General features: G+C 45.2%; 1 protein-coding gene across 1 annotated transcript in view; it reads left to right on the top strand.

Annotated features, from left to right (window-relative positions):
- Positions 1-22262, top strand: part of COLGALT2 (collagen beta(1-O)galactosyltransferase 2) — an 89194-nt gene that overhangs the window by 43204 nt on the left and 23728 nt on the right. The window contains exons 2-4 of the mRNA XM_037907578.2: positions 10962-11072; positions 16620-16737; positions 17708-17842. Coding sequence (XP_037763506.1) covers positions 10962-11072; positions 16620-16737; positions 17708-17842 — 364 coding nt within the window. The remainder of the gene's footprint in view (positions 1-10961; positions 11073-16619; positions 16738-17707; positions 17843-22262) is intronic.

Raw genomic sequence — 22262 nt, 5'->3', positions numbered from 1 at the left:
AAGGACATTCAGTGTTAAAACTTCTACCCTTATTGATAGTCACAAGCAGAGCAGGTTACTACTTGAATTGAGGGAATTGTCTGTCAGATGTCTGATATCAGTGCCCTGGACAGAACTACCATAGTCAGAGTGGGCCTGTTTCTGTTGTACTAAATGGGAGTTTTGCCATTGACTTCAACAAGAGCATCATCAGCCCTGTTACTGCCATAGCCTGAACGCATTGGGGGCTGATCCAAAACCCTTGATGTCAATGGGAACCTTTTGAAAGGGGAAAATGGTAGTCCAGGGTTTTTCCCCTTTGCTCTGCACTGTTCCCCATTCTTGTGAGATCCATGATCACATCTTCCAGTATTTCATGCTTTACTTCAATCCCTAGCTCCTGGAGCCATTTCATTATCGTGCGCAAGTTTTAGTGTTATGGTTTGGGGTGCAGTCCAGTCAGTGAGGGGTTGTGTCACCACTTGCCTGCAACCTTGGGTGCCTTACAATTAGGGCTGTCGATTAATTGCAGTTAACTCATACAATTAACTCAAAAAAATTAATCGTGATTAAAAAAATTAATCACGATGAATCACAGTTTTAATCTCACTGTTAAACAATAGAATACCAATTGAAAGTTATTAAATATTTTTGGATGTTTTTCTACATTTTCAAATATGTTGATTTCAATTAAAACACAGAATACAAAGTGTACACTGCTCACTTTATATTATTATTTTTTATTAAAAATATTTGCACTGTAAAAATGATAAACAAAAGAAATGGTATTTTTCAGTTCACCTCATACAAGTACTGTAGTGCAATCTCTTTATCGTGAAAGTGCAATTTACTAATGTAGATTTTTTTTTGCTACATAACTGCACTCAAAGCAATGCAAAATTTTAGAGCCTACAAGACTACTCAGTCCTACTTCTTGTTCAACCAATCACTAAGACAAACAAGTTTGTTTACATTTACGGGAGATAATGCTGCCAGCTTCTTATTTACAATGTCACCAGAAAGTGAAAACAGACATTCACATGGGACTTTTGTAGCTAGCACTGCAAGGCATTTACGTGCCAGGTACGCTAAACCAGGGGTAGGCAACCTATGGCACGTGAGCTCATTTTCAGTGGCACTCACACTGCCCAGGTCCTGGCCACTGGTCCTGGGGGCTCCACTCCTGGCCTGGAGTATTGGCCGCTGGGCCCCTGCCAGCTGGGGTTCCGTCCGCCGGCCCCGCTCTGCCCACTGCCGGCCTCGGGTCCCAGCCACTGGTCTGGGGGCTCTGCTACCAGCCTGGGGCTCTGCAGCCACCCCCAGCTGTGGCCCACTGGCCCCAGCCTGGGGCAGTGAGGGGTGCAGACAGGGGCAAGAGGGGGTGCAGCTCAGCAACTCCACCTTAAAAATTGTTCCAGCACCACTGTACTGGGATATTTTTAAGTCTTGATTTGCTGCTTACATCGCTATCACGCCATTTGGAACAGCACACTGTGTTTGACGTTGAGATTAGAATGTACATGCAAGAACTGGAATCAGAATTTTCTGACCGATTTCAAGATTTCCAGTGATTTGGCCCAGTGCTTTCTTTTCTAATTAAACCTGAAAAGTTCAATGAAAGCAACTTTGATTTGTCTGTATTTCAGTGGATGGGTGTTGAAGATTTCGAAATGCAGCTCATTCAGTTAAAAAGCTCAGAATTGTGGGCATCAAAGTTTGGAGATCTGCGGAGTGTACTTTAAACTACCAAGAGAGATCATGGGGCCTCTATTCTGACCTGCTGGATGTCTCTGCCAGTGAAATTTAACTGTTTGAAGAAAATTGCATGTGCAATGCTTTCAGCATTTGGATTCACATACTTGTGGTATTTTCACACATGAAATCTGTCCTCTGTCCCTCTCAGAGCCGGTTAACAATTGATCACTCAGAAGCCTGTGTGCAGCTTAAAGTATCCAAATACGTGCCAGACATTGGAAAACTCAGCAAGGAAAAGCAAGGGCAAGGATCACACTAAACTGATGAAGTGAGCTGTAGCTCACCAAAGCTTATGCTCAAATAAATTTGTTAGTCTCTAAGGTGCCACAAGTCCTCCTTTTCTTTTTGTGGATACAGACTAACACGGCTGCTAATCTGAAATCTGTCACTAAACTGATAAGATCTGCATTTTAATTTAATTTTAAATGAAGCTTCTTAAACATTTTAAAAACCTTATTTACTTTACATGCAACAATAATTCAGTTATATATTATAGACTTATAGAAAGAGACCTTCTAAAAATGTTAACATGTATTTCTGGCACATGAAACCTTAGATTAGAGTGAATAAATGAAGGCTTGGCATACCACTTCTGGAAGGTTGCCAACCTCTGTGCTAAACATTCGTATGCCCCTTCATGCTTTGGCCACAGTTCCAGAGGACATGTTTCCATGCTGATGACACTTGTTAAAAAAATAATGCGTTAATTAAATTTGTGACTGAACTCCTTGGGGGAGAATTGTATCTCTTCTGCTCTGTTTTACCTGCATTCTGCCATATATTTTGTTTTATAGTGTCTCTAATGATGACTCAGCACGTGTTCATTTTAAGAACACCTTCGCTGCAGATTTGACAAAAGGCAAAGAAGGTACTAATGTGAGATTTCTAAAGATAGCTACAGCACTTGACCCAAGGTTTAAGAATCTGAGGTGCCTTCCAAAATCTGAGGGGGACAAGGCATGGAGCATGCTTTCCGAAGTGTTAAAAGAGCAACACTCCGATGCAGAAACTACAAAACTTGAACCACCAAAAAAAGAAAATCATCTGACTCAGATGATGAAAATGAACATGTGTCGGCCTGCTCTGCTTTGGATCGTTATCGAGAAGAATCCGTCAGCATGGACACATGTCCTCTGGAATAGTGGATGAAGCATAAAGGGACATATGAATCTTTAGCACATCTGGCTTGTAAACATCTTGTGACGCCGGCTGCAACAGTGCCATGTGAACTCCTGTTCTCACTTTCAGGTGACATTGTGAACAAGAAGGAGGCAGCATTATCTCCTGCAAATGTATACAAATGTCTGAGTGACTGGCTGAACAAGAAATAGGACTGAGTGGACTTGTAGGTGCTAAAGTTTTACAATGTTTTACTTTTGAATGCAGTTATTTTTTGTACATAATTCTGTATTTGTAAGTTCAACTTTCATGATATAGAGATTGCACTATAGTACTTGTATTAGGTGAATTGAAAAATACTATTTATTTTGTTTTTTACAGTGCAAATATTTGTAATAAAAATAAATAGAAAGTGAGCACTGTACACTTTGTATTCTGTGTTGTAATTGAAATCATTAGATTGGAAAATGTAGAAAACATCCAAAACTATTTAAATAAATGGTATTCTATTACTGTTTAACAGTGTGATTAATCGTGATTAATTTTTTTAATCACTTGACAGCCCTGTTTACAATGCTTTGCTGCTGTAGCTGCCAGCCTGGGACTCTCATAACCAGCCTACCAGAATACGGGTCACACCCTGATGTGTCTGTGTGCTAAATTGCTGAACCAGGGCTGTCCTCTCCCTAGCTGCCTGTCCACTGCTCCACAGCCCCACTTTGGCTTCCACTAGACTTGGTTACAACCAGCAAGGGGACCCAACATATTCTTAGGCCTGAATTCCCCCCGAACCAGGTGCTCTGCAAATGTCCAGCCCTTTCCTGGGCAGCTCAGAAATAATGGACTTTCATTATGTCTGCCTGAAGAGCGGGATGGTCAGACAATCAAATACACGTTCCATTGTCTGGGTAAGATCTGTTTACCAACTTTCCTTCATATGCCTGTTTAAACACACTTTATTAATAAGTCCAGCATATATCCACAACTCTTAATACACACTACATTCATACATCACCCAAGGATATTAATGATCAGTGAGCTATTAGTTTTCAAATGATATCTCATAAGTCATATTTTGTAGTAAGATTATTATAGTAGTTTGTAGGGTATGAATGACCAGTGCTTATGGTCACATTCAGCTTACTGAAAAAAGAAAAGGAGTACTTGTGGCACCTTAGAGACTAACAAATTTATTTGAGCATAAGCTTTCATGAGTGTGACAGGTGTCGGTCGGTCCTCCGAGCCCCTAGGGGCGATGGAGAGCAATGGTCTCCGTGGCAGGCCTCGGCCCCACCTCCCAGGCGTTGGGGAATTAGCGGGGAGGTGGGCCGGCAAGAGCCAGTAGCGCGCCCCTCGGGCAGGGGAGCGCCGGCCGGAGCCAGTAGTGCGCCCCTCGGGCAGGGGAGCGCCGGGGTAGGGGAACGCAGGCCCACCCAACTCCACTGCATTCCAGCCCAGGGCCCTGACAGTGGCGGGAGGCGAAGGTCCCGCCGCTGGGTCAGCAGGGCAATCCGCACCCGCTGACCAAACACACCCACCCCACGGTGTAGTTGGGCCCCTGGGCTACTTCCTACCCGGTCTCTCTCAGGCGGGTCGCTCCGGTCCCTCCATCTCCTCCGGGTAATCCGCTGCGGGCAGCTCTGGTTCCTCTGGGTAATCAGCGGCCGGCAGCCCTGTTTGCCACAGGCCTTCCCCCCGGTCAGGCTCCTCCTTGCCCAGGGCTTCGCCTGGGTCAGCAGCAGAATCACAAGGGAGCAGCCTGTGTCTGTCTCCCTCCCTGGTGCTCCCCTCACTGGGCAGAGGGCCCCGCCCTTTGTACTTCCTGTCCCACCCTTCCCCTTCCAGGGATTGGCGGAAGCTTGGCCTGGCCCCGCCCACTCAGGCCCAGAGGGTGGCTCTTTACCCTCTGGTCCGGAGGGGAGCCACCCTGGCTCCCTACAGTGAGCTGTAGCTCACGAAAGCTTATGCTTTCACGAAAGCTTTCACAAAAGCTTAGTCTCTAAGGTGCCACAAGTCCTCCTTTTCTTTTTGCGAATACAGACTAACACGGCTGCTACTCTGAAACTCAGCTTACTGTCTTTTTTTTAATGAAAATTTCTAGCCCTCGTGGTTGCAGAGAAAATCTTGAAAACATGACCAGAGTGCATCCTAGAGGCTAGAAACCAGAAGAACAAGTTTCTTATTTTTTTTTAAACATCTCATGGTTTATCAGCCAATCTCATGGTTTTGGGGGGCTCAAATCATGATTTTTGAACGTCTGGGATTGGCAATATTGTATAGGTTATTCTACTACAGTTTAGATAAATCAAAGGACAGGAATGGCTAAAATGGCCCAGTGAGTTCATCAACATGGCTCTAGGCCACTCTGCTCTTTCATACAGCGATGCAAGCCATGCAGATTACAGGTCCCAGCATGCAGGGCTCCATCTCTAGCTAAGCAGCTCTGTCAGCCTGACCAATTGAATCAGGATGGGGCATTGTATGCTGGGAACTATAGCTCTGTGCCAACATGGCCATATTAACAATGGAGTTAGGGACTCTTGCCATCTGCTCCATGGGATGCAAATTTGGTGGAATTCCTTGAAACTTGTTTTAATACAGCACTCGGGCAGAATCTGGGTGCCCCTGATTTAGGATCTGTAGCTACCTGTAGGGTTTGATTTTGTTTTTACTACTTTACACCAGCAGGGGGCAGTCCAGTCACCATTCTTAATATGACCTTATTGCTGGTCACCGTTGAACTTTAATGAGGATTGTGTGCTGTCTACATACTGGGTGTGAACTGTGCTGAAATTTTGAATTTAGAAGTTGTCTGTCATTCATGAAACTCCATTGAAAGCTGGGGTCAGGGCAACACCAATACGCCCAAGCAAATGCTGCTTTAAAAAAAAATCAAGCTGTTTTCTCAGTGTCAGTTTTCAAAAGAGGCTTGTTTAGTGCAGAGCTGCATTCAGGATGAGTTTTTAAAATGTCAATAGTTTGAGCACAAAGAAGGCTCCTCTACAGTGGAGAATATTGTGTGTAACCGAAGCGTCAGGACTGGCTAGTGTGAAACTGTGCATCCTCACAATGAGTCCTCTGTCACTTGCATTTATCCCTGCACCATCACAGAGCATTATAATAAATTAGTCCATGTTTGTCTAGACAGACCAAGTACAGCATACACTTTTCACACATTGCCCTGTCAATGTGCCTCAACCCTCTTCTGGCAGGAACCATTTCTGTAGGGGAGAGTATAGCCCTTTCTCCATGGCTGTTCAGTGCACCACCTCAGACAGCCAGTTAGGGAGCAAATGATGGTGGTGTTTTTCGTGATGTGGACACCTCTGTGATCTTGGAATTGGACTGAGACTATCAGACTCCTTTCCCTTATGCCACGGAAAACAATGAGAGAGTAACCTCTAAGTTAGAATTGGAGAGTTGAGATTAAAAGGCTCTGAATTGTATTACCAATCTGCAACCTACTGGATGTCCGATTCTCCCCTGAAAGGTGACTGTGGCAGAGATTGTCCGTGTGATTACAGAAAAGCAGAGTTTGTAAGGGAAATCATGACACTCCTTTCGTGGCTCAGTGCACATGGCTGCCAGTAGAAACCTGGGTTGGTGTTTTGTTTGCTTTTTATGCAATGGTTGTCATAAAATAGTCAACATTTCCCCACAGTTTCCAGACAGCAATATTGGAGACATCACAGTCACTTCTTATCTCAAGGACAGATGCATACTGCTGCGGTAAGATACCACTGTATGGAAACAATGGGTGAATGCTGACTTTTAATGGTGTTAAATGTAAATAGTTCTGAGAACAATAACAAAAATAGCTGTTGGGAATGGCCTATTTTTGAAGCTCTAAACTGGAAAAAGTAAAGGTTTGCCAAATTGCTAGTCACCGAGCATATGTGATCCAAGAAGTGACTAACTTTGTTGTGTTTGAGAGTTTAAGGCTTATAAATACCACTGGATGGACACACCTGGAGACTGAAATCCTTTATCTGAGCCAAATCCTTGTCTCAGTGAAGTCACTGGCAAAACTCCAGTGGGAACAGGATTTAGCCCCTAACCCACAGAGTAGGTACAGCATAGGCTCCAGCTATGCAGGCTTCCCTCTAGTGACCTCTCTGGTGACCTAGAGATTCCACCAGCTTCCATTCCATTTCACCCCTCAGCCTCCCTTTGGCGAGTGCCAGCTAGTGCAGCTTTTTATGGAGGCTTTTGTGGAGAGGACGCTTGTCCAGTAGAACTGGACTGAAATCACAAATACATTTTTGTCACATAAACTTGTGTTTGTGTTGATCGCAGTGTTTTATGAAAGACTCCAGAAATTAGTGTAGCACAAGTCAAGTGTTTATTTTCAAAAAGTGCTCCATCTTGGCTCAACCCGGAGCACTGCATGCTGAACATGTACTCTGTGTGCGCTGTGTCTCTCTTAAAAATGAGGACAGGTATGGAGCTCATTGTAGAATTCCATAGGCTCGTGCAGTTGCATCTCTACACTAACAGACAGTATGATCAGACTTCTGTCTCCATGCTTGGACTGGAACAAGCAAGGAGGAACTATTGATATAAGTGTGAACTAGCTGCTAATGGGAGAGTTGCTGTAACTCTGTAAAAAACAGCCTATGTGTCTGTCTGCTTAACCCAAAAGGACGTCTGTTCAGCTAGTCAGCATTTCATTCCCAGGGGGAGCTGGTTTTCCAACCGCCAAGAACAGTCCTCATGTCTGTAGATAACATCTGGCAAAGGGAACATTCCCTCGTATTAATTATTTTTAAAGGAAATTGCTTTTCCTTTGTTAATGACTGTCTCAATCTCCTCCTATTCCTTCACTTTGCTCTCCCCATGATGCTGACATTTTGGGGTTGTGTAGTTCTCAGGGCTGAGTGGAGAAAGAGTCCACACTCGGCATTAGCGTAATATGAGAGAGCATCCCCAGAGTAATAAAGGATCTGGCCCGACACCAGATCCAGAGCTTCAACTCCCCTCTCCAAACTACAAGCAAACCCTCTCCTTCTCCTTTCCATGTAATCAGCAGGATAGAAAAATTGGGGGATGTTGTCAAAGGCACAAAGGGGAGTTAGGTACCTACCCAACCTGTCTTGAGCATGTTGTGTGCCTAAGACAGAGACAAACACCTACAAGATCTCTATCAAGCATTCTTACAACTACAATACCCACCTGCGGAAGTGAAGAAACAGATTGATAGAGCCAGAAGAGTTCCCAGAAGTCACCTACTACAGGACAGGCCTAACAAAGAAAATAACAGAACGCCACTAGCCGTCACCTTCAGCCCCCAACTAAAACCCCTCCAACGCATTATTAAGGATCTACAACCTATCCTGAAGGATGACCCAACACTCTCACAAATCTTGGGAGAAAGGCCAGTCCTTGCCTACAGACAGCCCCCCAACCTGAAGCAAATACTCACCAGCAACCACATACCACACAACAGAACCACTAACCCAGGAACCTATCCTTGCAACAAAGCCCGTTGCCAACTGGGCCCACATATCTATTCAGGGGACACCATCACAGGGCCTAACAACATCAGCCACACTATCAGAGGCTCGTTCACCTGCACATCCACCAATGTGATATATGCCATCATGTGCCAGCAATGCCCCTCTGCCATGTACATTGGTCAAACTGGACAGTCTCTACGTAAAAGAATAAATGGACACAAATCAGATGTCAAGAATTATAACATTCATAAACCAGTCGGAGAACACTTCAATCTCTCTGGTCACGCAATCACAGACATGAGGGTCGCTATCTTACAGCAAAAAAACTTCAAATCCAGAGTCCAGCGAGAAACTGCTGAATTGGAATTCATTTGCAAATTGGATACTATTAATTTGGGCTTGAATAGAGACTGGGAGTGGCTATGTCATTATGCAAGGTAGCCTATCTCCCCTTGTTTTTTTCCTACAAACCCCCCCCAAGACGTTCTGGTTAAACTTGGATTATTGTTGTGCACATTGTAAGATGAGCTATTGCCAGCAGGAGAGTGAGTTTGTGTGTGTGGTTTTTGGAGGGGGGTGTGTGTGGGGGGGTGAGAAAACCTGGATTAGTGCTGGAAATGACCTACCTTGATTATCATGCGCATTATAAAGAGAGGTTTCAAAGAGGGATGGGCTATTACCAGCAGGAGAGTGAGTTTGTATGTGTGTGGGGGGGGCGGGGGGGGGGGGAAGGGTGAGAAAACCTGGATTTGTGCTGGAAATGGCTCTACTTGATGATCACTTTAGATAAGCTGTTACCAGCAGGAGAGTGGGGTGGGAGGAAGTTTTGTTTCATGGTCTCTGTGTGTATATAATGTCTTCTGCAGTTTCCACGATATGCTATGCATCCGATGAAGTGAGCTGTAGCTCACGAAAGCTCATGCTCAAATAAACTGGTTAGTCTCTAAGGTGCCACAAGTACTCCTTTTCTTTTAACTCTCCCTTGAAAACCTCCCCCGTCATCATGATTAACTAGGGCCTTGTAAAACGTGATGGGAGGCACACTTGGAAGCTCTTTGGGGAAGGCATGTCTTTTTGTTCTATGTCTATACGGTGCCTAGTACAATGAGGTCCTGTCCCACAATTGGGGCTCCTAAGTGCTATTGCAACACAAATGATTGCTAATGCAGGGACACTAAAAAGAGCGCCCTGATGTTTTAGGAATGTGGATTGTAAATGTTAGACAACCCTGGAAGTTATTGGTGCAGCTGGCTAAAACCGCTACTTTCTTCTGTTACAGGCCGTGGCTTTTTATATTCATTGTGGGCAACCAGGAGCACCAATAAGACTCCTAGGACTGGCACTTGGCTAATTCATTTTCTTTCTTTCTTTCTTTCTTTCTTTCTTTCTTTCTTTCTTTCTTCAGGAATAAATGTCCCATAAATAAATAATACTGTCCTGAAGCTATTTAATTCTTTTCTAGCTTATTTAGCAATAATTACAGAAGTCTGTATCCTTGATTTTCCTCTCACTCAAACCAGGTAAATCCCCTGGAGACAAAAGCTTCACTGGTATGGAACCAGTGTAAACAAGAGGAGAATAAGACCCTGTTTATGTCTCATAAGATCATATAATATTGTAAGAAAAAATACCTAAGACCTTGTCCCGAAAGAGCTCAAAGAGCTGCACAAATTAAATATGGAAGGCACAGATCCTAAGAAGGTTCAACAGGGTGAAGTCCATGGAGCTATGCTAAATTACACAACTGAGGATCTACCCAGTACAGTGCCACTGAAATGTGTCTGCCTCTGGGACCACGGTAGTGCTCAGCACGCTGCATGGCTGTGAGGATAGGGAATATTTTGTCCAATGCCAGTGGGCAAATCCCAGCTCTTAGGAAAAGTGCTGTGGGATCCTTAATGTTACTGTGAATCTGTCAGGACTCCAGTCTGTAAGGTTTCCTGCAAAGGACCCAATCATAGCAAATTGCACTTGGAAATAGAGTAATAGGGAAGTGGTGCTCATCTTAGGGAGCATGAAGGGCTGAATCCACCCTGCTGAGATCTGATTCCAGTTGGGGGGTTTTTTATACCTGATTCTTGCAACATGGGAGCACACATGCAACCTCAGAAAAGTGCGTGGCAGAAACAGTTGAAGAAGCCGCTGGCCTTCTCCTATGGACTCCTGAGCTCTGGGACCCTCCCACCTTACAGGGTCTTAGATCCAGGGCTCCAGCCTGAGCCCTAATGTCTACACTGCAATTAAACAGCTGCGGAGTCTGAGCCTTTAGCCCGGGCCAGCTGTCAGTTTTTAATTGCAGGGTAGACATACCCGGACAGGTGCTGCAGAGACATAATCCCACGAGGGAAATCCTAAGGGATGGTTGCATGGATTTGTGTGTATGTCTCTTGCCAGGATTTGGAACTATACATACACTCCCAATGCAGATTATATGAGCTCCTGGCAGGCCTAATGTGTCCTGGGTTAGGGCAGGAGGAAAGTTACAGGGGTGCCAGCCAACGTACAGGTGCATTTTACTATTTATACACAATGTATGTCCGCCCATTTGAGGGCATTTCTTTGTCGAGAAAGAATTTGGTCTTACCCTGTCTAGCCTGTGCCTGCTATTCAGATGCTACGTTAATGGGATTCTTTGTGCCCTTATTTCTCCAGGGCAGCCACTGACCATAACGTTGATAACACCACAGAGATCCTCAGAGAGTGGCTGAAGAATGTGCAAAAACTGTATCACTATGTGGAGTGGAGGCCTATGGAGGAGCCTCAGTGAGTATCATGGCCAGTGATTTCCTGAATGGTTTGGGGGTTTCAATATCAAGATTATAGAAATCTTTAAACCAATGGTGGTTTAAACAAATGATTGTTGCAGGATTTACATTCAGATTCTTTAAGGCCCTGTCTCAGCAAAGCACTTCAGCACATCTTTAACTTCAGGGGGAATACTCATGTGTTTAAAGTTAAGGACTTTGGCTGATGGGGACCTATCAGCAGAAAGCAGTTCTATTCAGTCATTTCCCATCTGAGCCTGCCTTCCTTGCACACCCAAAAATTCTCCATGAAAGGTACAATGAATTAAAGATTGGTTCCTTATTTTCCAGGAGACTCAGGGAAACATGCTCCATCTCCCCAACCCTGGTCAAAACTCTGTTCCTGGCTTTCAATATTCAGTACTTTTCCATCCAGGGAATTAGTGCAAGCCCCAGGAAGGATATCTTGAGGGAAACTATCATTTACTTAGAATCATAGAACCGTAGAATCATAGAACCATAGAATCATAGAAGATTAGGGTTGGGAGAGACCTCAGGAGGTCATCTAGTCCAACCCCCTGCTCAAAGCAGGACCAACCCCAACTAAATCATCCCAGCCAGTGCTTTGTCCAGCCAGGCCTTAAAAACCACCAAGGATGGAGATTCCACTATCTCCCTAGGTAACCCATTCCAGTGCTTCACCACCTTCCTAGTGAAACAGTTTTTCCTAATATCCAACCTAGATGTCCCCCACTGTAACTTGAGACCATTGCTTCTTGTTCTGCCTTCTGCCACCACTTAGAACAGCCTAGCTCCATCGTCTTTGGAACCCCCCTTCAGGTAGTTGAAGGCTGCTATAAATCTCCCCCCCCACACACACTCTTCTCTTCTGCAGATTAAATAAGCCCAGTTCCCTCAGCCTCTTCTCATAAATCATGTGCCCCAGGCCTCTAATCATTTTGGTTGCCCTCTGCTGGACTCTCTCCAATTTCTCCACATCCTTTCTGTAGTGGGGGGCCCAAAACTGGACACAATACTTCAGATGTGGCCTCACCAGTGCCAAATAGAGGGGAATAATCACTTCCCTCGATCTGCTGGCAATGCTCCTACTAATGCAGCCCAATATGCCGTTAGCCTTCTTGGCAACAAGGGCACACTGCTGACTCATATCCAGCTTCTTGTCCACTGTAACCCCTAGGTCCTTTTCTGCAGAACTGCTGCTTATCCAGTTGGTCCCCAGCCTGTAGCAGTGCATGGGATTCTTCCGTCCTAAGTGCGGGACTCTGTACTTGTCCTTGTTGAACCTCATCAGATTTCTTTTGGCCCAATCCTCCAATTTGTATAGGTCACTCTGGACTCTATCCCTACCCTCCAGCATATCTACCTCTCCCGCAAGCTTAGTGTCATCCGTGAACTTGCTGAGGGTGCAATCCATCCCAACATCCAGGTCATTAATGAAGATGTTGAACAAAACCGGCCTCAGGACCAACCCCTAGGGCACTCCGCTTGATACCGGCTGCCAACTAGACATCGAGCCGTTGATCACTATCCGTTGAGCCCAATGATCTAGCCAGCTTTCTATCCACCTTATAGTCCACTCATCCAATCCATACTTTTTTAACTTGCTGGCAAGAATACTGTGAGAGACCATATCAAAAGCTTTGCTTAATTCAAGATGTATCACATCCACCGCTTTCCCCATATTCACAGAGCCATTTCCCCATATTCTCATCATAGAAGGCAATCAGGTTGGTCAGGCATGACTTGCCCTTGGTGAATCCATGTTGACTGTTCCTGATCACCTTCCTCTCCTCCAAGTGCTTCAAAATGGATTCCTTGAGGCGACCTGCTCCATGATTTTTCCAGGGACTGGGGTGAGGCTGACCAGTCTGTAGTTCCCTGGATTCTCCTTCTTCCCTTTTTTAAAGATGGGCACTACATTAGCCTTTTTCCAGTTATCCGGCACCTCCCCTGATTGCCATGAGTTTTCAAAGATAATGGCCAATGGCTCTGCAATCACATCAGCCAACTCCCTCAGCACCTTCAGATGCATTAGATCCAGACCCGTGGACTTGTGCATGTCCAGCTTTTCTAAATAGTCCTTCATCTGTTCTTTCACCACTGAGGGCTGCTCACCTCCTCCCCACACTGTGCTGCCCAGTGCTGCAGCCTGGGAACTGACCTTGTCTATGAAGACCGAGGCAAAAAAAACACTTTAGCTTTTTCCACATCATCTGTCACTAGGTTGCTTCCCCCATTCAGTAAGGGTTCCACACTTTCCCTGACCTTCTTCTTGCTGCTAACATAACTGTAGAAACCCTTCTTGTTACCCTTCACATCTCTTGCTAACTGCAACTCCAACTGTGCTTTGGCCTTCCTGATTATACCCCTGCATGCTCGAGCAATATTTTTATACTCCTCCCTAGTCATCTGTCCAAGTTTCCATTTCTTGTAGGCTTCCTTTTTGTGTTTAAGCTCACCAAAGATTTCTACGTTAAGCCAAGCTGGTCGCCTGCCATATTTACTATTCTTTCTGCACATTGGGATGGTTTGTTCCTCCGCCCTCAATAAGGCTTCTTTAAAATACAGCCAGCTCTCCTGGACTCCTTTCCCCCTCATATTAGCCTCCCAGGGATCCTGGCCATCAGTTCCCTGAGGGAGACAAAATCTGCTTTTCTGAAGTCCAGGGTCTGTATTCTGCTGCTCTCCTTTCTTCCTTTTGTCAGGATCCTGAACTTGACCATCTCTTGGTCACCGCTGCCCAGGTTGTTACCCAATTCTACTTCCCCTACCAGTTCTTCCCTGTTTGTGAGCAGAAGGTCAAGAGGAGCCCAGCCCCTAGTTGGTTCCTCCAGCACTTGCACCAGGAAGTTGTCCCCAACACTCTCCAAAAACTTCCTGGATTGTCTGTGCACTGCTGTATTGCTCTCCCAGCAGATGTCAGTGTGATTGAAGTCTCCCATGTGATTTGGAAACTTCTGTTAGTTGTCTGAAGAAAGCCTCCTCTACCTCATCCTCCTGGTCTGCTGGTCTATACCAGATGCCCACCACGACATCACCCTTGTTGCTCTCGCTTCTAAACTTAACTCAAAAACTTTTAACAGGCTTTTCTCCGGTTTCATACTGGAGCTCTGAGCAATCATACTGCTCCCTTACATACAGCGAAACTCCTCCATCTTTTCTCCCCCACCTGTCCTTCCTGAACAGTTTATATGCATCCATGACAGTGCTCCAGTCATGTGAGTTACCCCACCAGGTCTGTTATTCCAGTCACATCATAGTTCCTTGACTGTGCCAGGACTTCCAATTCTTCCTGCTTCTTTCCCAGGCCTCTTGTGTTCATGTACAGGCACCTAAGATAACCAGCCGATTGCCCGACTTTCTCAGTATAAATCAGGAGGTCTCCCTGGTTTCACCTTTATCCTTGTGTTTCCTCCCAGTATCCCATTTCCCCACTTACCTCCGGGCTTAAGTCACCATCCCCTGGTGAACCTAATTTAAAGTCCTCCTCACTAGATTAGCAAGCCTGCCTGCGAAGATGCTCTTCCCTCTCTTTGTTAGGTGGATTCCATCTCTTCCTAGCAATCCTCCTTCCTGGAACAATATCCCATGGTCGAAGCAAAGCCCTCTCTCCGACACCACCTGCGTAACCACTCATTTACCTCCACTATTCGATGGTCCCTACCTGGGCCTTTTCCTTCAACAGAGAGGATGGACGAGAACACGACTTGCGCCTCAAACTCCTTTATCCTTCTTCCCAGAGCCATGTAGTCTGCTGTGACCCGCTCTAGGTCATTCTTGGCAGTATCATTGATGCCCACATGGAGGAGTAGGAAGGGGTAGCGGTCCAAGGGCTTGATTAGTCTTGGCAGACATTCCGTCAAATCCTGAATTCTAGCTCCGGCAAGCAGCACACTTCTCGAGTTTCCCAGTCTGGATGGCAGATGGATGATTCTGTCCCTCTTAGGAGGGAATCCCCGATCACCACCACCCGTCTCCTCCTCTTGGGAGTGGTGGTCGTGGAACCCCCATCCCTAGGACAATGCATTCCATGCCTTCTGGTCAATGGAGTTTCCTTCCGGTCCCTTCCCTCAGATGACTCTTCTAAACCATTCTCCATCATAGTACTTAAGTTGGTACTTACAGGGACACTGTTGAGTTTAAAGAAGATCATAGAAATGTAGTGCAGGAAGGGACCTCGAGAAGTCATCTGGTCCAAGCCCCTGCACTGAGGCAGAAACACTTAAACACAGACCATCCTTGACAGGTGTTTGGCCAACATGTTTTTAAAAGCCTCCAATGATGGGGATTCTACAGTCTCTCTTGGAAACCTATTCCAGAGCCTAACTAACCTTAGAGTTAAAAAGTTTTTCCTAACATCTAACCTAAATCTCCCTTGCTGCTGATTAAACCCATTACTACTTGTCTTTACTTTTTGTCCTACCTTTTTTAACATCCATATTAAAGAATAAAAATCTTCACCTATTAACAAGATTTCAGATTATGAAAGTGAGAGGATTTTTAAAAATCTAATTTAATTTCCATCCTTTGTGCTGTCTTTTTTTTTACTTTTTTGCATTTACAAGGACACCGAATTCACATTTGTATGCAATCACTTTCTCATTCAGGGTCTTATTCCCCAACATAGTGCTCTGGTGTTTGTCTTGCAAATCCAGCAGGGCAGTGTTTGCTTAATTTTCAATAACAATCCTCTTTCAACTGGCCTTTTTAAATTTTAATCTTGGAAACTTCCTCCTTTAGGTTTTTAAAAAAAGTTTGCTTTTTAGTGAATATGAATTTTTCAGACCCAGTTCCTCAACTGTTGTAAATTAGCACAGCTCTGTTGAGATCATGGAGTCTGATCTGTTTATATCAGCTGAGGATCTGGCCCTGGGTTTCTTTCTTTCTCCTATATCCTCATCAGTAAGGAAGATTCTGCTATCAGAACACAAACTCCAAGCTTCAGAACAATTAAGCACATGTGTAACTTGACTCACAAAATTAGTCCCATTAAGTTCAGTGTTAAGTGTTAGTTTGTTGGGATGGGGCCTTAGGTAACAATGGCTAATGAGGTACAAGCCATGAAAGAATCCAGATCGCTCTCCATGAGCTGTGTTGGCTCTGCTGGGTGTAGGGGAGTAATGTGAACAGATGTGACTCTTAATATCTAGCAGGGAGTAGCTATATGAGGTCAGATCCTCAGCTGGTATAAATCAACATCATTGCACTGACTTCAGTGGAATGACACTGGTTTACACCAGCAGAGCATCTGGCCTACTGAATGAGAAGCTGTTTTTGACATCGCCCCTTTTTCACCATAGCCATGTGTGAGGCAGGAAACGCTGTAGCACAGTGTGTTCTTTACAGCCTTGTGTACAAACTCCAGGAATAAACTTGGAATCACTTTTCCTCAGAACCTGCCTTTTTATTTCTGATCTCCTACCGCCTGGGTCAGTTGAGGTGACTGTCTGTTTTCCTTTTATGCTGAAGTCAGAAGGGCAATGTAATGACCAGGGGTGCTGAGCATGGACGAGGCCAGGAGACAGTAACTGTTTTTCTTTCATAGGTCTTACCCTGATGAAATTGGGCCAAAACACTGGCCGAGCTCCAGGTTTACCCATGTGATGAAACTCAGGCAGGCAGCTCTGCGAACTGCAAGAGAAAAGTGGTCAGACTACATCATGGTAAAACAGAGGTTTGGTTTATTAACTAAAGTTGGGCAGAACATTTTCAGGCAGTTATTCTGCAGCCATGCTCGGAGTGGGGGAAGTGGGCAGAAACAAACCATCTCTGAACTCTGATGAGTCCCCCAAATGGCTGCCAAAAGTTCCTCCTTTCTAAAAGAAGAGCTCTTTGTTTGCTCTGAATTCGGCTTGAAAAACACCTGTGGCATCAGCTGATTTGATCAGCAACAGACTGTGCGTATGAGGTGCCAGTACTGCAATTAGATCTATGTGCAGAGCCCCGCTGAGTATAATGGGGCTCGGCATGGGCCCAAGGATCCACCCACAGAGACCGGACTATGTTTGCCGGGGAATGTAGTCCTGCTGGTGCTGGGTGCCCTTTTTAGAATCCTGCTGGCTATCAGTGAAGTTTAGTGACACCAAAAAGAAGTTTGGCAGAACAGCACGGAAGGGTGGGATCCGAGCCACTTTACAGCAGTGATCACCATCTTGCTGTATCAGACTCCAAATGGGTGGGGGGTGTCTGGTCTCAGGAACCACTGCTGCTATCTCTCCACATAGCACATAACATCCAGCATGGGCGCTGGCAGTGCAAGCCTCCCCCATGGTCTCCTTTAGGGGAAGAAGCAAGTTCAGTCTCTCTTCCCATTTAGTGGCCTTTCCACAGAAGCTGCTAATTAGTGCCACTGCTGGATGTGGTATTTTTATAGTGGATGCTTGTCCACTGGGAAATAGACTGAGCCCATCAACTCCTTTCACACGGACTCTCAGTAGCCATGAGATGGTAACAACTTACAGTTACTGTCAACCTAGGTTGGATTCAGACCAGTGACTTAGAGGCAAAAGTGTCCCTAGCCCATTGCTAATCTCGTGAGCCATTCAACTACTGCCTCCCCTAGGAAGGGACATTGTAAAAGTTTATTACTTTATCTGGTGTTGAAAAAGTCCTTTCTCCCTTTTCCTTCTCTAGTTTGTAGATGCAGATAACTTGCTCACCAATCCAGAGACCCTGAACCTGATGATAGCAGAGAACAAGACCGTGGTGGCACCAATGCTGGAGTCTCGCTCTCTCTATTCTAATTTCTGGTGTGGCATCTCCCCTCAGGCAAGTCACATCTTCAGTGGGGTTAGTGAACAGCGTCGAGGGGGCTGCCTCATGTGTGAGCTTTCTCTGGAGCGTTGTATTAATTTAGGTGGAATATAGGGGCCCAAAGATGTAAACATAACCCAGTTACTGTCCAGCATTAAACAAGATTTGGTGTTTGGTCTACAGTGATCTCAGCCACCATGGCAAACACACCATTAAAAATCCTTTTAACTGTTTATTAAAAATACAAAAAAGAAGGAAAAACAGTTAAAGCATTTGAAATGTAAAGTGTTAAGTGAGGCTTTCATTTTAACAACAACCCTTGTTCCCTTTCTCTTGAGCTGGAGAGAGTTTTAGAAGTAAACCCCTCTTGTTTGACCATCTCTTAGATCAGTGGTGGGCAACCTGCGGCCCATGGACTGCACAGCGTAATCTGCTGGTGGGCCGCAAGACAGTTTGTTTACATTTGCGCGGCCGCCTGCAGCTCCCAGTGGCCACAGTTCGCTGTTCGCGGTCTTCGCTGTTCGCTGTTCGCGGAACTGTGAGAAGTGGCGACCAGCATGTCCCTGCAGCCCGTGCTGCTTCCTGCAGCTCCCATTGGCTGGGAATGGCAAACCGTGGCCACTGGGAGCTGCAGGCGGCCATGCAAATGTAAACAAACTGTCTGACGGCCCGCCAGCAGATTACCCTGATGGGCCGCAGGTTGCCCACCACTGCCTTAGATGGTATCAGAGATGGCGATAACTGGCCTTTTGGGGAAAAAAGAAGAAGGCAGTTGAGCGGAGATGGAGATTCTGCTGCTGTTGCTGCTGCAGTCCAATCCCATTTCATCCCAGGTGGTCTCTAGGGTTCAGCTGGAGCTGGTAAAAGTGGTGATGTTATCTGGCTCCCGCTCTCTTTAGTTTGGTCTGGTCAGGACATCTCAGGATCAAAGTGATGGAGACCCAGGGACCTGGGAAACGGGGGGGTTGGCAGCTATGATAGTGAAGCTCGCTCCAGTAGCTGCCATCTCTTCTTCCATATTCTCCCCACCAAAGTCTCTTTCTTTAAAGACCCAAAAAGGGAGTGACTGGTGGAATAGTCCATCTCCTCATTATTTTGTTCACCAATTAGGCTTAGTTTCTGACATGCCAATTTTGGTTCATTGATTTCTTGTTTCTACCGAGCATGATTTTAAGACAGTCTGTAAACCATATGAGAAGGCCCTTTTTGTCTGGACTAATTCAGTCTCTCTCGCTCTCTCTCTGGTTTTCATACATTTTCCCATAAACTTTGTTATTATAGGTTGTTGTGATGTCTTAAGAACTTTTGCATCCTTTTGACAGTAAACTCACTATTAGGGTAAATTTGGAGGCCCTGTTATTACAATAGGGCTCTGCTCACACCCCATTTGGCCGAGTTATTACAACAGAGCTTCACTCACGCCACATTTGCCTGTGATGCTGTGGGGCCCACGTCAATTTTGCTGTCCTCCTGAGTTGCCTAGCAGTGCAGGCTGCTCTCTATTCTGAAGGGATGCTGCTCTACCTCGGATGCTAATCAGACTGATTTGAGCATTAGACAGCCACCTAAGCTTGCTCCTTCCTCAGGGGCAGAGTTGCAAACCTCATTATGGTAGGAGACCCCGGAGGTAAATCAGGGGACGCGTCGGTCAGTTTTTGAGGATCCTTGGAATAAATGGGGGAGGGAAAGCTTTTAGGGAATCCTTTCCTGAGCTAGTGCTGTTCTGATTCTCTCTGGCTTGGAATCTTTCCTCCTTCCTCTGCCTCTGAGCCTTGCCCCACCTCCTTCTGTTGCTGGGTCCTGCTCTCCTGCTTCCTGGTGGGGAGCAGCATGGGGTCAACCAGCTGCAAAAGCCATTAGAGTCTTGGCATGGCAGGCAGAGGACAATTGGGATGGGTGGGGATGTGCTTGGGGATTATGAGGGTTTTTATCCATGTGGGACTAGGTGGCTCTCTGAATACTCCTGAAGGGCTGGGATCTCAGAGGAACAATAAGGAGGTGTGTGTGGTGGGGGGGGAGGTGGGGGCGGGGAGGGGAAGAGTTCTCATTAATCAGCCAGGAGCATGAAGGCCTGCGGAGACAGGTGGGGCTGATATGAAGGAAGGAAATAGAGAGACAAGAGCAGAGTTAACTCAGCGGCCATCCACTATTGTAGATGTCAGAGAACTTGGCTGCTGCTCCGTGGGGTTCTTGGAGCTGACCCCAAGCGGACATTACAGTGTTCAAAGTCATCAACATTTTGAAGTGCTGGTTTTGTGTTATCGTCAAACGACAACAGTGAACAAAGTGGCGTATAGCCTGGATGTAGAAAGGGCGAAATCCTGAGAAGACTGATCATGTTTTATGGGTGAGGCTGTTTGTAACCAAAAAATGCTGTGTAATGGCCCAATCCCACCAAGTACGTAAGAAAACACCAGTACACCCGCAGCTGCACTGATGTCTATGGGAGGTGATTCCTTGTGTTCTGTGTAATCTGGATGAAGTTCAATACCACGGATACATAATTTTAGCCTGGGACAAATCAATTAAGAATTTACTCTTCTCCATACACTACTCCATTGTGTGAGCATGTCTCCTTGCGCTTTGATCAGATTTATACAGTGCCGTATTCCAGTAACTGATTTAGAGAGGAGCATCAAGCCCTGTTCTGTTCACGGCACTCCTAATAATTTATTCCCTATCTATACTTTGGTATATATTACTAACAAAAATATTGCACACTCTAGAAATTATTATATTTTTAGGGCCATAAGGAGATTGAGAGATTCCAAAGTTGATAAATGTCTCCTTGTCTGTAAATGAGTTTTGCAAGAGGATTAATTAAACAGAAACATCTTCAGATCCAGAGAAGATCATTTAATTTCAGGTTCTTTAATTGCTCTGATTCATACATATAAATATCTCTAATTCTATACTCCTGCCCTTACCCAACTCTTCGTTTTAATATTTTGAAGAGCCATCCAGAAATTCATTATTAATTTTATTGGTGCTATAGGGAAAAGAAGTGTAGAAAGAACTTCCTGCTCTTCCTTACTCTGTGGCCAATCTGGCAACTCCTTATTCTCCCAATGACAGGCCAGACTAAAGACTACTGATGTAAGTAAAAAATTGCAGGATAGCATCCTAAACTTCTTCAATTCTTGAGTTTGCTATTAGGAATTGTTATTAGTAAACGTATGGATAAAGAAAGTTTAAAAATGCATGAGAATGCTGGTGGTAGCATCCCTTTAAGCCTTCAGAAAGAAGGGGTCAGATTCACAGCTGACATCAGCATTGCTCGGTTGACTTTAATAGATCACAGCCAGTTTCCACCAGCAGAGGATTTGGCACAGAATGCTACAACTCTGACAACAAGTTTCCAGTTTTCCATCATTATTGATGTTAGCTGCGAAAAGACAGTAAAGAAAAGAAAAACAAGATGAAAATATGATCTACAGACTTCCTGGTAAATAATGGTTAGAGTGAAAACAAAACATCCACTTTTTTTTTCCTGGCCACTCCTAGTTTTTGCACTTCTAGCCGAACAGTTTCACACTCCTTCTGGTCCGTTTTCTTCTGGGGACTAGTGCAGGAATAGCAGCTAGAACAAGTATTGAAAAGCAGGGTGCAGCAGCAACAAGCGCAGAGCACAACATCTAACTTGTCAGGAAAATAACTGTTATTTGGCAGCAAAACTCACAGCTGGAGCCTTTCCTGATGATGCACAACTTATATGCAGGGCGAGAGAAAAGGCACTGTAAGATGTTTGCTCAACTTCCGTCTGTTGCTGGGATACTTGTGGAACATTCAGGAATTAGGGTTGTTGTTTTATTTTATGATTATTATTTTATTTTAAGAAGATCAGAATTTGCTATGGATCCACACCAGTCCTTGTCATTGTTCAGCCATCTGATCAATGTATTAGGACTGCCTCAGCCTGAGTATTAGGTCGTTATTTCCATCACTGATTGTGTTAGTAGCATTACACGGGCAAAGGCCAGATTTAAGCCACCACAACCCAGGTTGTGAGCCCACAATGATGAAAGGCCCACCTGGGAGGGGAACACAGTAATATGCTAATCAAGCACCTTTCATAGGCAAACTCCTTTGGTGAAGCCCCCTGGAATTCCAAGTGCCCTGGGGTGAATCCACCCTCTGGTACAGCTAGCCCAGAGATGCACGAAGAAGACAAATTGAGCACACCCAGTTTCTAGTGGGAGGAATCTGTCCCATTGTGACAAAAGGCCTGTTCTAGTTGCTATTGAGACAATGGGAAAATTCCCATAGACTTCAATGGATGCAGTATCAAGACCAGCGTTGTGTCTGTCTGACAGCTCTGCAACAGAAAGGGGATTTGATTTTTAAGGGGATCGCCGTGAAAGGGGAAGGGCCTGATACTGTGAGCTGCTTAGTATCCTCCTCTCCCATTGACTTCAGTGGAAGTTGAGGGTGCTCA

This window comes from Chelonia mydas, chromosome 8 (genome assembly GCF_015237465.2).
Source record: "Chelonia mydas isolate rCheMyd1 chromosome 8, rCheMyd1.pri.v2, whole genome shotgun sequence".
NCBI classification, from domain to species: domain Eukaryota; kingdom Metazoa; phylum Chordata; order Testudines; family Cheloniidae; genus Chelonia; species Chelonia mydas.
Note: the sequence above shows the minus strand (reverse complement) of the source record. Positions and strands in the feature narration are given on the sequence as shown.